At 36.8% G+C, this 15,000-nt stretch overlaps 2 protein-coding genes across 2 annotated transcripts in view; both read right to left on the bottom strand.

Moving 5' to 3' along the window:
• The window catches only part of LOC119579585, a 27,359-nt gene extending 27,291 nt beyond the window's left edge, over positions 1–68 (bottom strand). Inside the window, exon 1 of the mRNA XM_037927507.1 lies at positions 1–68. This exon is cut by the window's left edge and continues 226 nt beyond it. The gene's annotated coding sequence lies outside the window, so the exon portion shown is untranslated.
• A 12,652-nt stretch (positions 69–12,720) lies between these two features.
• Positions 12,721–15,000, bottom strand: part of LOC119579584 — a 4,633-nt gene continuing 2,353 nt past the window's right edge. Inside the window, exon 3 of the mRNA XM_037927506.1 lies at positions 12,721–14,864. Coding sequence (XP_037783434.1) covers positions 14,664–14,864 — 201 coding nt within the window. The 3' untranslated portion in view covers positions 12,721–14,663. The remainder of the gene's footprint in view (positions 14,865–15,000) is intronic.

The following is a 15,000-nucleotide window of genomic DNA, read 5'->3' as shown; positions in this document are numbered from 1 at the left end:
TCGGCACCTCTCGTGACTCCCAGCTGAGTGCGGAGGTGCACACGCGCACACGCACACACGCACACACACACACCTGCACACATAAACAACTCGTCACAAACTAGTACATGGGAATATATGAATGCCCTGTGTCTCGTCTGGGGATTGTGTGATGTGAAGTCTGTTACTGAGGGTATGTGCTTATTACTAGGATGATCTCATTCGGGATGCAGCGCTTTATTTGTCTGTTATTTACAATTTCTGCCTTTGTTTTGGTGGCGGTGTCGTCTGCGTGAGCTAGCAGCAGCGGGCGATTTAAATGTCGAAGTAGACGACACAGTTGATGCTCGTGTCACTTTTGCTAACTAAAGGTTATATTTACGCATCATCTATCCAAAATAATTTAAGTGGCTCCGAAGAGTGAAAAAATAAAGGTGTTGTCAGGTATGAAAAGACTAGAATGTGGCAAATAGGTATGAGCCAAGCCTCGTAATAGGAACGTGACGCAAGGACCCTCTGGCGTGACAAGCGAATTTTGGCCTCGTAGAGATTCTTCTATCGTATGCATTTCCTCAACTTCATTCAATATGAAATTAGATTATAACTTTGAAGTTCGTACATATGTCCTTTATAACATGTGAATCGTATAATGTGTAAAGGAAACAATTACTCGGACAAATGCAAACGATATTTGGCACGATAATCTGTTCTTTAATATTGCAGGCATACCCTTCTTGTTGCTTTTATATGCACTGTTGGTCTTTCAATAGGGTCTCCATTTTTCGTCAGAGTATGTGAATCATATAGCACCTTTCCATCCAAGGTCAAATGAGTCATCGGGAGACCGTATCATTCAATTACCTCCCTTCATTGTTCTTGAAACTATATATTAATATCTGCTCATACTGTCCCTCCTCTCCCACTTCCTCACATCATCCACGCATGGATTATCAAAGCTCGCGCTCTGTTCCTTGTCAGTTTACTTTCTCCAAACCTGCCATGCGTGACTGTCCAGACCCCGGTATATCCACAAAGCATTCATCGACGGTGAACGAAGTAACTGGTCTGCGGTTATTGAAATCATGTGTTACGACGTCTCAACCCCCCTCCCCCCCACAAAAAAAAGGACTTCTGACACCTTACTGACCTCTCGCCCAGATACGACTACAAGATCAAATTTCCCTGTATTCTTTTGATAGGTACTTTTCTGGAATAGATTTTGACAAGAATACTTTACGAAATACCTTCACTGGATGTTTGCTATCAAAATTATATTTAGATTGCCGATATCCAGGTAAGTTCACAAGGCTAGTATCGACAAGGAGATGGCTATTTCAACTTCCATTTTTAGACAGGCAAATGGATGACGGAGAAAAAAATGTAAACGGGAAAAGAAGAGGGATATGTTTACATTTTATTCTTTATTCCAGCCTGATAAAGTACGCTGGTACGAATTTTAATTAAGGTTTTATATATATATATATATATATATATATATATATATATATATATATATGAGTGTGTGTGTGTGTGTGTGTGTGTGTGTGTGTGTGTGTGTGTGTGTGTGTGTGTGTGTGTGTGTGTGTGTGTGTGTGTGTGTGTTGTGTTTGTGTGTGTGTGTGTGTGTGTGTGTGTGTGTGTGTGTGTGTGTGTGTGTGTGTGTGTGTGTAGCTGGGAAATCTTTTTATTTTCATGAGAACTTGCATGTGTACGTACTCAAAAATCATAGCGCATGAGCGTGTACGCGTGGATGGGTATTTATATAAACCGTCCCTCTAAAAATATTTTAAATGAATTGCATTTGATCGGACTTGACACTTTCAGACAAGGAACAAGTTGCGTGGTATGACGTGAATGTGACTTGCATAAAACTTCGTGAAGTCACCTGGCGCGTCTTGACAAATAGGTGATGATCCGAGTAATTGAGACTCCCTGACCACAGTATGCTATAAAAGACATATAAAAGTATGTACACGTATTTCCTTTTGCATTTTCGTAGTCGACTAACTCTGATGGATTATAAGCATGTAAGAGGTCATTTTGTTATATTAGAAGTGAGTCGTAGCCTGAACCAATGGTTTTGCTGAATCTAGATCAAATGACTCACAAGCAGAGCGTGAAGATACAACTCCATCGCTCTACATACACCAAGAGCAACACTGACATTCCAAGAAAGGGAATTATATCAAAAAATAATAATAATAATATTTTCGGATATGAATTCGTAGACAAACAAAATCTCACGCCTTGTGAAAATGACAACACTTTCGTAACACTTGTGAACAGACTGTGACGTGAAGATTCTAGCGCAGTTATTCTCCACTCAATACCAAGGAACACCATACAACAGTTGCGTTTTCGATGGTTCACGCATATTGTTTTGCAGGCGTAGTGAGTCATAGGATATACTTGTAAATTAGTAAATGTGTCAAGTGAACGACTTGTGTTAGAATACTCTTCCAGACTGTTTAACTTTTCTTTCGAGTTTTTTACGTCTTTCATTTTAACGGAACAGCAACTCATATCTTCATTTCATATCTTTAGTGTGATTAATATGTATTATAACGATTAAAAGCATTAATTTGATACATATCGCTAAAGTATTGGTGACAGTTTAGTAATGTACAACACGGTTGATAATTCAAGCTGAACGAAATTACACATTCTGAACTACGACACGCTATTTATTAGTAGTAGTACTATTTATTTATAGAAGATTTGCATGATCTCCGTCAGGTTTACTTCACGTTTAAAGGATAATGGTTTTTAAATTTACTTAAAAATTTTTATCACTATAGCCATATCTATTTTCGGGAATAAATTTGACATGCCTGATACCCCGGCAAAACTGTGCAACAAATAGCTGTCGGAACGATCGTATTTGGTTTCAAGAGTATGGGTATCAAGTCTCAGGGTCCGAGTGTCACGTGCTCCCCGCCGCTTCCCGCCTCCTCTTGCATCACGTGGCCGCGGGGCCTCTGGGGTTCCAGGGTAAACAAAGGCAAGCAGGTTCTCCTCTCAGGTAGCTCTGCTAATATATATATATATATATATATATATATATATATATATATATATATATATATATATATATATATATATATATATATATATATATATTACGTGCGTGTAGGGGATGAATGAACACAGACAAACAGTTATACAGAAACGATAATACATATCTATATACTTATATATCCACCTATATATCGATATCCATGTCCACCAGTCTGTCTGTCTGTCTTTCTCTTTGTGTATCCATATTTCTATACATACGTAAGAAAAGTGTTAAAGTAAAGTAGTGGGAATAAACACGGGTATTTGCAAGCACTGTTATGTATTAATTTAGAAGTAATAATTCGTACCAGTTTTTTGTAATTTGCACACCGAAAACAGGGAAAATCTAGAAGTGCATTTTCACTGTTGTTTAAATAAGTTATTGCCAGGTGCTTTTGCCAGGTGAATTTTGAATTGGTGTAATATCAGCCTATGAGCTGAGGAACGTGCAGTCGCGCTTTGGAATCCTCCCCAGACTTTGTGTACATGTGTACATCATCCAGAAAAGGAATTAAGCAAGATCGAATGATTAAAATAAGAGCGATGAGAGGAAAATGCAAGCAGCACCAAGGGAAACATTGCCTCACTGCTCCTTATGTCCCATTGTTGGCCCGCGCCTGCCACTCCCGGTACCTTGCACAAGGTCTATATAAGTAGTTATATAAATCTGCATCTTTACAGGTCTATATTCCACCCAAAACATGATTAGCGTCGAACTCAAAGGCTTTACGCCGAGTGACGCCATGCGTGGGACGGACGAATTTGAGTTTAGCTCAGTGACGAGACATTACGTACATAGACTTATCCCTCACCACCTCTCCAGCCCCAGGGTAATCTGCAGGGGCACTGTTTCTGCCATCTCCACTCCAACACGTTGGGCACAAACGAGAACGTCATATGAAATGCCTGCAACAGAGCTCTTACACCGGGTATGATCACCTGTAAGTTTGTCTCCCTGTCATAACTGGAATAGGATGCGTACGGCTACAGAAGACTTCTCAGGACCGTTTGCGTAACACAGTAAATACTTTGTAAGGAAATAAAGTTCTTCGTAAGAAGATTAAGCCATTCTGCCTAATCCTTTTGAAGAAAGCAAGAAAGAGAAAAACCCGCTTTTACTTAGAAGAGAATTTGTTAGATCCTGACGAATAGGGTAATAAAACATCGCCAGACGACAATGCGGTACTGAAAAGAGAGCGCAAACTCATTTCGGTCTTTGTTTTCTCATCGCCGTCCCTACAAGAACCGTCGTTGGTATGGAGGTGGTTTCCAACTACTGCCTCTCACGAAAAGGGGAAAGAGGACACAGAAACACAATTGCAACAAGAACGCCAATGGGAAATAAGATGAAGGGTTCAGTCCAACTACGATCAAACCCGACGAAACACCATCTGATGTAACTTTTATTGGTGGTGAAGACTATAACAGTCAAAGCTGTATGCCAACCAAATAGGGAACGATTTCCTTGCCATGATCATCCGAAACAAGAATACATCTATCGTGTAAACACTAGGATGAGCACTAGGCAATGGAGGACGAAGGAAGCATTCATCACATGGACTGTAAAGAAGATGAGGCTTGGCCTTCTATGTTCACAGACGAAATTATTATCCACCTGTGGAAGTATTAAGAGAAAGATATTCGTGATTAGGACACTTAAAAAGCCTGCCCAACTGAGGTTTTGGTGTTCCTCCAACAAAACGAAGGCATGCAACCAGCCGCCGAAAGCCATAATTCCAAGAAATTGTACTTATCCAAAATTCACTGTGAGGCAATACAATATATCAAGGAACTCTATAGTGAGGTGACGGTTTCAAGCCACTTGCAAAGATATCCCATGGGGAAAACCCAGGATCATTTCACTCAAAATATGGTTCAAGTGCTCTAACAAAGAGTATCAGTTGAGGTCAGAGTTCTGTTTTGGAAGACAAGCCAAGTTGATAACTCACGTGTGAGAACACATCCAGACACCAGGGAGCCAGTAGACATACAGGAGGCAGACACCAAAGGAGTAAGAAATCACAATAACCTTGAGTTTTCATTAAAAGTGACAACCCTGGTGATAATGACGCCTTTACTTCGAGTGAATTATATCTCTCAAGAAGAGGAGACTGGTAGTAGCTATTCTGTAAGTTCTAGGTTACCTTACACATGCAATCCTCCAAGAAATGAGTGAAATAAACAAATGGCTGGAAGGCGAGGCGTGAGATTTGCAGATCGATATATATCAGAACAGCACTTTTTTAAATTTCTCTCGATGTTTCTCCTTCACAACCTGAACGATCACCAATGAGACGGACGGGATTAGAATGAGGACTCGATTTTTTTTTCGTATGTCTTTATTTATGACTTGATTGACCTGAAAATTCTATAATTCTTTTTTATGGTTATATTTCCTTTCTGGGCACACAGATGGAGCCGTAGTGTGCAATATTTATAAGATGATGATGGTGATGATTATGTAACAGTGATGTCAATAGTGGTAGTACTAATCATAATTTAAATCATTATTATTATTATGTCAGTATTCGAGAATACTACCGGTAAATGCTTAGGCCGCTGGTAATATATATTTATTAATCTGATAAATCTGTGATTTATTGAAGCAAGATTATGTGTCTGATTAAAGATTCCGATATGATATTTAGTGTACGATGATCAGAAACAGCAACTGTGATTGAAAATAAGAAAGAAAAAAGTGTATTTCTTCAACATCAAAATTCATATTCATAAACTCGAGAAGCATAGACAGAAGGTATACGGTACACTTAAATATAAACGAAAGATATAAGCTTGTCCAATTCAGCGACCACGTTTGAAAGTCGTCGGTGGTTTCCATATTTATTTATTATTATTATTATCTTTTTATTTGAGGAAGAGAGTGAGATAATAGCTTATCATCAACGTTTTCCCCTAATATAATAACAATAAATTCAACGTCAGTTACATCTTAGCACTCGCCAAACATGGCCAAGTGAAACTTGCTTTGTGCATTGCTCCATTCAACTAAAAAATACATTTTTATCAAACCAAACGATATCACAATCCACAATATCGCTTCTAACAACCCTACAGTAAACGACAAACGAAACCGTTTATCTAATTAAGCTCAAGCATTCACTTGAGACTTGAAAATTACCGTTGGCTCTACCTAACTTCCTACTGCGTTTTACAGCTCGCACTAACTCTGATAGTCATGCTAGATCTCCATTGCTTCCGCAAAGGTCAGAGTGTGTGCACCAAGAAATTATCTCCCTGTAGCGTGCCTCTCTCTCGCCTCTGCCCTTAGTTTATAGTTACATTCAAGCTTTTATGGGCGTTTGTGAATAACGCATTCAATTGTGACGTCACGTTCCCATCAGGAAGCCTGTTGGAATTTACGTTCGTCTGCAGTGATGGTTAATCTATACATCACGCCATGTCAGTGAATACTATATATTTATCATTCATGAGATTTTTTTATATATTGCTTTCATTCAGTTTACATTAGCTATAATTTCTAGATCGTGACATTTACCATGTCATTATTAGTATTAGATGGTATACAAAGTATACTTTTTTCTCAAAAACCATTCATGAATTTAGGAATGACAAGGTAATATTTGACCCTTCTCCTGATGCCACATCGACTTATCTCACATGATGATAAAAGTATGATATTGAAGTGACCCTCCAATGAACGGCGCACAGCTCCAATTTGTTTTTCTACACACACACACACACACACACACACACACACACACACACACACACACACACACACACACACACACACACACACACACACACACACACACATATATATATATATATATATATATATATATATATATATATATATATATATATTACATTCTAAGCGTTCATTCTAAAGCATTTTGTGATGGCCACCTTCCCTTAGTCCCCTAAGCAAGTGTTTACATTGGTAACCAAGGGTTTTCTGGCTATCTCTCTCTCTCTCTCTCTCTCTCTCTCTCTCTCTCTCTCTCTCTCTCTCTATATATATATATATATATATATATATATATATATATATATATATATAACATATATAGATAATTATAAAAATAGACATGCATATATATATGTGTAAACACACACACACACACACACACACACACGCACACGCACACGCACACGCACACGCACACGCACACGCTCACGCACACACACACACACACACACACACACACACACACACACACACATATATATATATATATATATATATATATATATATATAAATATATAAATATATAAATATATATATATATATTTATATGTATATATGTACTGATATATTATAAGCTTATGTTTATATATACATGTGTGTGTGTGTGTATGTGTATGTATGTATATACATACTCGTACATACATATATACATACATATGTGTGTGTGTGTGTGTGTGTGTGTGTGTGTGTGTGTGTGTGTGTGTGTGTGTGTGTGTGTGTGTGTGTATGTATGTATGTATGTATGCATACTCACATACACATACACATGTCTGTGTACTAAAGATTGTATGTATGCATAAGCTCATAATATCACATCAGTATGTAGAGCACTCGTGCGTGGGCGTCTGCGTGTCTAGAGCAGTGCGTTTGCAAGACGGCCAATTAAATAAACAGTTGCCATAAAGTGTGACAATGAAACTTTAACGCATCGAGGGTTTGCCTGGCATAAAAATGCTTCCGCCCTCGGAACGCCTTGTTTCATATTAGTGTAGTTTATTGACGGGTACTTTCTAACAGCCCAACTTCACAGTCAATTTAATATTAAAGTTTTATAATGATAAATTATAATCATCTGCGGATTCAAATGGATGACGCAAATGATCAGTAACAACGAAGTCTGTCCCTATAAGTCATTTATTCTCTCCTAATCGTTCAAGGATATCCGCATGAGGATAGTGATAATGGCCATGGTGTTCGCATGTAATGCAGTGGTAAGAACGTATACAAGAGCCTCTGATATATATATATATATATATATATATATATATATATATATATATATATATATATATATATATATGTGTGTGTGTGTGTGTGTGTGTGTGTGTGTGTGTGTGTGTGTGTGTGTGTGTGTGTGTGTGTGTGTGTGTGTGTACATATATGGACACATACACACAATATATATATACATACATATATATATATAATATATTATATACATACAAACACACACACACACACACACACACACACACACACACACACACACACACACACACACACACACACACACACACACACACACACACACATATATAAATACATATATGTATATATATATATATATATATATATATATATATATATATATATATGACATATATGTATACATATATATATATATATATATATATATATATATATATATATATATATAATATATATATATATATATATATATATATATATATGACAAACACAGTAACGTGTACACAAAGACGAAAAGGAAAACAGCCAAAATAAATCGTGACGTTTCGAACTCTTCACGAGTTCCCCTTCAAACGAATAATAAACCAAATGGATACACCGAGAGAATTTTAATAAGAATATATAGTGACAGAGAGACAGAATTAACAAGAGCTGAATCAGGTCCCGGGAGGAGGGTCAAGGAAGGGTCTGGGGAAGGGTTTGCTAACTAACGAGGAGGTAAGGTCATCCAAGCACCATTGACCAGCACTCATGTTAAAAATAGGTATTTCACTAATAAATAAAGATTCTAGCATTTTTCTTTCATACGAATTTGCTGATATATGAATCAATTTAGCGCTTTTCCAGTTATGCTGTTGACCTTCATCACGTAAATGAACGAAACTCGCATTTGATTCTCTGGCATATCTAACATCACGTTTATGTTCATTAATTATTTTCTCGAAAGCTCTACCGGCCTCGTTTATGTAAAACTTGGGGCAGTCCTTACAAGGCATAGTGTAAATACCGGGAGAAGTATCAAGAGCACCGCTAGTCGCATTGTGCTTAACCAATGTATTACGCAACGTGTTCAGATACGTAATAACAATGTCAGTGCCAGCACCTTTAAACACATTTTTTTTTTTCGAGGGACGGGTTATACGGAATGATTAATAAATGACTGGCACAATCCTTTTGAGTATTACGGGAATGAGTATAATATTTGCATCTCGTAGATTATTTTAATTTCTTATTATGGCTATTTCCCTTTATATATATATATATATATATATATATATATATATATATATATATATATGTATATATATATACTTGCATATTATGCTTATATATGTGTGTATGTATGTATGCATGTATGTATGTATGTATGTATGTATGTATTTATGTATGTATGTGTGTGTAATATTTTTTCACATAGTTTTCATATTCTTGATTACGCGTGAAATAATTGGTAACCGGAGTATCCACTGCCTGTGTCTTTGCCCCCATTCGTGATGTATTGGGACAATTTGAAAAGTATGATTATATGTGGGAGTTCGTTTTCGCGTCGTATGTTGCTTATAGTTGGTGTTTAATGTACTGGGGATCATGATCTCAGAATTCTGCATAGTACACCTGCCGTATAAACTTCGACTGCTTTTAAGTGATCTTGAGTCTGGTGTACTAACTGGTATGTAAATCAAGTGAATGCCGGTTATACATAAGGTGATAGATGAAATACAACGAGTCCTGTGTTATAAACAGTGGGTCACTTAAAGACGGCCACTAGAATTCATAATGCAATAAACAAACCTCGAAGGTGCTAAAAAAAAAACAGTTGGACACCTCGCTTATTGCAGCTGGGCAAGTCGTGATTGCTTGTAACGACTGCTCTCAGTGGAAACAGGCTTTGGCCGAAGAGGGAATCGTTGAACGGTGGGAGTTGCCGCGTCCGTCCAAGTCGGAGTTTGGAGCATTTATTACCTTTCGTTCTATTCTTAGCGACTTCCTTAATATGTAGAACTCCTAAGTTTTTTTTTCGCGATTTCATGTAGCTCTGAGATAAATTGAAAAATAAATGTAACGATTATGACTTATTCTCAACTGTTATATTCTAAAAAGTATATCAGCTTGTATACATGGTCAAGAAGTACAAGCATGTACTTCCAAGAATCACGGCCGTTGATTCATACTGCAGTAGGCTACACGGCACTGACGAATGTAGGCGAGAGACTGTTATCATTTGTTGCAGTACCAACGGTAGTCAACACTTTTTTCTCATATTTATTTTTTTAGTTGATTGGTTAATATTCTTAATGTAATTGTGCTACATCAGGTGGTGTTCGTAAGCACCATTGACCTCTCTGACTGTGTGGCATCAATATAATCATCTGTTTTGTTACACACACACGCATACGTATATATATACATATATGCATATATACATATATGTATATATACGTGTGTGTGTGTGTGTGTGTGTGTGTGTGTGTGTGTGTGTGTGTGTGTGTGTGTGTGTGTGTGTGTGTGTGTGTGTGTGTGTGATGTATGTATGTATGTATGTATGTATGTATGTATGTATGTATGTATGTATGTATGTATGTATGTATGTATGTATGTATGCATGTATGTATGTATGCATGCATGCATGTATACACACACACATACAAATGAAGTAATAATTAATTAGATGTGCATTTCCATATACATTGGTGAGAGGAACTGCATGCCAAACCCAACTTTCCATATATACTACAGTAAGAGAAACTGCATACCAAGCCAAAACTATAAACGGGCCCGGCGCTTACCGACACGTTTTTGGTCCTCAGGCATTTATCAACCCCTTGGGTTGTCCCATCAACCCCCAGGGGTCGATATCGATATCGACCGCTTTAGAGGCTTCTGTTCTCCACGATGAACTTGCTGAAATAGTTTACCTTTTTACGACATTTACAGAAAACGATAACATACTTGCACTTACAGAAAACGTAGATATTCATATGGGGGACGTATTCGTTTTATGCTGTTTCATATTTAGCAATGGATTGCACGGATACAATAAAATGGTGTTAAGAATTAACTATATGTATAAAAGATGGTTTGCATTACTATTTACGATAATTGAGAAAAAGTGATAGTGAGAAATACATGAAACAAATTTGATCTAATGTCTGTAAAAGGCCCGACTTATTTATACTATATTATAATCAGTACTTCTGGAAGGGCAATGTTATGTCGCCTTTGCCGCTTTTGAAGGTCATCGTCCAATCCTTTATGTTAATGACGGTGTTCATCAACTAATCATTTGCCAAAATGCCTATATTTCTGGTGGATGCCACAGGATTCTTCATTGAGCGACAGAAGCCGCCGTAATCTATTTTTAAAATTCCTTCCACATCATATTTTTAAAATAAACCTGAGCTAGCCTTTTTTTTTTTTTAGTTTTTAGGCCTTATTTTTCAATATATTGCAAAGGAAAGTTCGTGCATCCACCTGTATCAATAAGGAATGTTAAGGGGGTTGCCTTGCCTTTGCCGGCGGTCACATCGAAGGTCAAGTAGGGTTTAATGTAACGTTACGGTCGCTCACGTAGCGTCTTGCTCATCGTGAGCCTCAGTTATGAGTCAATGTTGATGACACACTAGAAGTTGGTGAGAAAATCCATGGCTAACATACTTTTCGCCTTTCGGTCGACATCGCCCACCAGGAAGCTATGGACAATTTCCTGCGATGATTGACCTTTACCCAGAAAAAGCGACACAGAAGTTTTTCCCAAGATTTTCACTGTGTGGCTTGCATATTATTTTTCCTTGATGTCGCACGGTTCTATATCCGTTTTGTCTACATAAGTGCGCAGAATTACGGAAGTACTGGAACCTGTATCTAATTTGAATAAAACATCACGTTAATTTGTCCTAGCAGTGAGAGTGAAATGATGTTTGTATTTACGTTTCCAGGCAAGATCCACGGTGAATCGCTCCTCCTCCGCCTCGTCTCCCGAGAGGTCAAGCGTCTTAAGCAAAGTCTCCTCTAGAGGCAACGCAGCTGCGGCCTTGCATAAGGGAATCAACATCATGTAATGTAACATTTTTGCTAACCGTTTAGTCCATTTGACAGCTTAAGCTTAGATTACTTTGTGTAAAACAAATCTAAAATATGAAATGATCCAGTAATATTATTGCTGTCGGAAATAGGTAACGATGACAGTGAAAGGAATAGCAGTATTGACGGTCATTAATTATATGGTAAGAAAAAAAGAATAAAACAAACAAACTAAGAGAGCTCAAGCTAATCACAATGTATAATATTGATGATGATGGTGATAACAATAATAATAATAATAATGATAATAATTATCATAACAATAATAATAATAATTATGATGATAATAATCATTATGATAATAATTATTATTATAATTAAAATATTATTATTATTACAATAATAATAATAATAATAATAGTAATAATAATAATAATAATAATAATAATAATAATAATAAGAATAATAGCAATACTACTACTAATACTAATGATAAAAGATGATAATAACAATAATAGTGATATTAATAAAACCAATCATAATAATGATAATGATAATAACAATAAGAATGATAATAATTACAATGGTAATTGTAATGAGGATAGTATCTACGAATGACAGTAATAATAATAATAGAAATAAAATATTTATATTACCAATAATAACTAGATCATACTTTACTTGAGATATCTAAATAAACAAAGGAACGAATAAAACACAGTTTATCGTTTCTCATATATTTTCATATATGACATCTGGAGTGATACCCAAAAATATAAGATCGAAGACAATACCCAAGGTAAAAGACACTTCTCGATATGAATGAACACTCTGACGAACTTCGTCGAATCCAAAGGTAAACATTTGAGCTTTGATTAACAACCTACGATTTGTGTTACTGAAAAACCTGGAAGGGAGAAATCAGTCACATCATTGCAGCGTCAAATAAGCTTATCTGCAGAACGATAACTTTCACATTGTTTTGGTTAAGTGTTATCTGTTGGTATATACCTTGAGATTCGATTTTAAGAACACTGTGGAGTAGAAAGACACCTTTATGTTGTTGCTAACACCACTATGTACAAAGAACTATGAATAGAGAAGTGATCATTTTTTTGTATATAAACGAAATGTATCTACATATAAAAAATGTTTAATATAACTTCTCTATAGCGAAGTACATAAAAACTGAATCACAGCAGAGGGAGTTGTGCGTCAAATGGCTAGAACTCCTTAAGCGTATGTGAAAGAATCACGTTTCCAAACTTACACACGTTAAAAAACATATAGGAGAATAATATGTATATGTGTGTGTGTGTGTGTGTGTGTGTGTGTGTGTGTGTGTGTGTGTGTGTGTGTGTGTGTGTGTGTGTGTGTGTGTGTGTGTGTGTGTGTGTGTGTGTGTGTGTGTGTTTACACATTTATCATACATACACAATGTGTGTATATATAATGTGGTTACTCGTCTAAATCAGCCAAGAATATAAATCAAATGTTACACTGCCCATCACCGTTCAGCATTTCCCAAGCAATGGTTCATATACTGCGATATCATGGTCACCATCAATAACGGTATGCTTATGTCTGAGCAGCCGTGGACCTCTCCACCATCCCTCGCCACTCAACTCTCATGGTACGCACATCGAAATAGCAAAAATACCATCTGAGATTAAACTACGCCGTTATATATCTAATGTGTCTCGCTTTGTTATCGGGACACGAAGTGGGAGAGAATTATTAGAATATTATATCAAATCCAACAACAATAATGAAAATCATAATTATCGTAATGATAACAGTAAATAATAATAATAATGATATAATGATACAATTAAGAACAATATAACTGTTCTTTCTGCATTATAGCAATGTCAATGATAAATGACATTGGTAATAATAATAGTGGTAGTATCAGTATTATCATTATTATCATAATAACGACAATAATAAATGACACCATTGATATTTTATAAAACTACTACCACCGCTAATAGTAAACACTACAATTTTTAATTTTCATTGCACTGATGATAGTAGTAATAACAAAACAATAGTAAAGTCAATGACAGCAATAAGAATAGCAATAACAAAAAACACAAACCACGAACAATAATCAAAATCATAATAACAGTTATAACAATGTCAGTAAAAGTTATCAAAAAATAACTAAGAATAAAAAATCGTATTAAGAAATATTAACAAATATTGGCAATAATCCTAGTTATCATAATGAGTCAGAAATCAAATGCAATAAAAATCAAAATGCAATAAACCTCAACTGTAAACAACCTACAGTGAAACGGAGAGGTACATGAGTCCACTAATGGAAGGATATAAATCTGAATAATCATACCCATACGGTCAGATCCACGTAATGCATCCATGAAGGCCACAGACAGTTTCGGGTGTTTGCCTAATTTCCATCTACCAACTAATACATCATGCAAATACACCTCTGAAATATAAAACAACAACGAACGTGCTAAGTATGAACAGCTGATGCATTCTCATCTGGAACAAACACAAGCGAAGACACGCACGCGCGCACGCACGCGCACACACACATACACACACACACACACGCGCGCGCGCGCGCGCGCGGCAGAAGATACTGTCCCTCTGTTGTTTCTTGGTTCCTTTTATCCTATTTATAGAAAAGCAAAATCAAAACTTCCAGCCGTAAGTTATGAGCTCAAGGTCAAGGTTTTCCTCCCTTATCTTGACCTTGAGAGCCTCGAGCTCGGCCAGGCGTTCCTTGGGGAGCATCTTAAGGGCGAGGCGCCGGAGGTACGGACAGCAGCGTATCATTTCGTCGATGCCGGTGTCCGTGACCAGGCAGGCCCCTGAGAGACGCAAGTCCTCCACCTGCGGACGACAGGGAATGTTGACTGGCAAGCCAAAAGAAATAAAAAAAAGAAAAGAAAAGAAAAAAACGTTTCGGACGCGTAAGCACATACACACGCACACACACTCACAAAGCGATAAGCCATAATCCCGTACT

The sequence above is a fragment of the Penaeus monodon genome, chromosome 12 (assembly GCF_015228065.2).
Source record: "Penaeus monodon isolate SGIC_2016 chromosome 12, NSTDA_Pmon_1, whole genome shotgun sequence".
Lineage (NCBI taxonomy): Eukaryota > Metazoa > Arthropoda > Malacostraca > Decapoda > Penaeidae > Penaeus > Penaeus monodon.
This window is presented reverse-complemented; position numbering and strand designations above follow the sequence as displayed.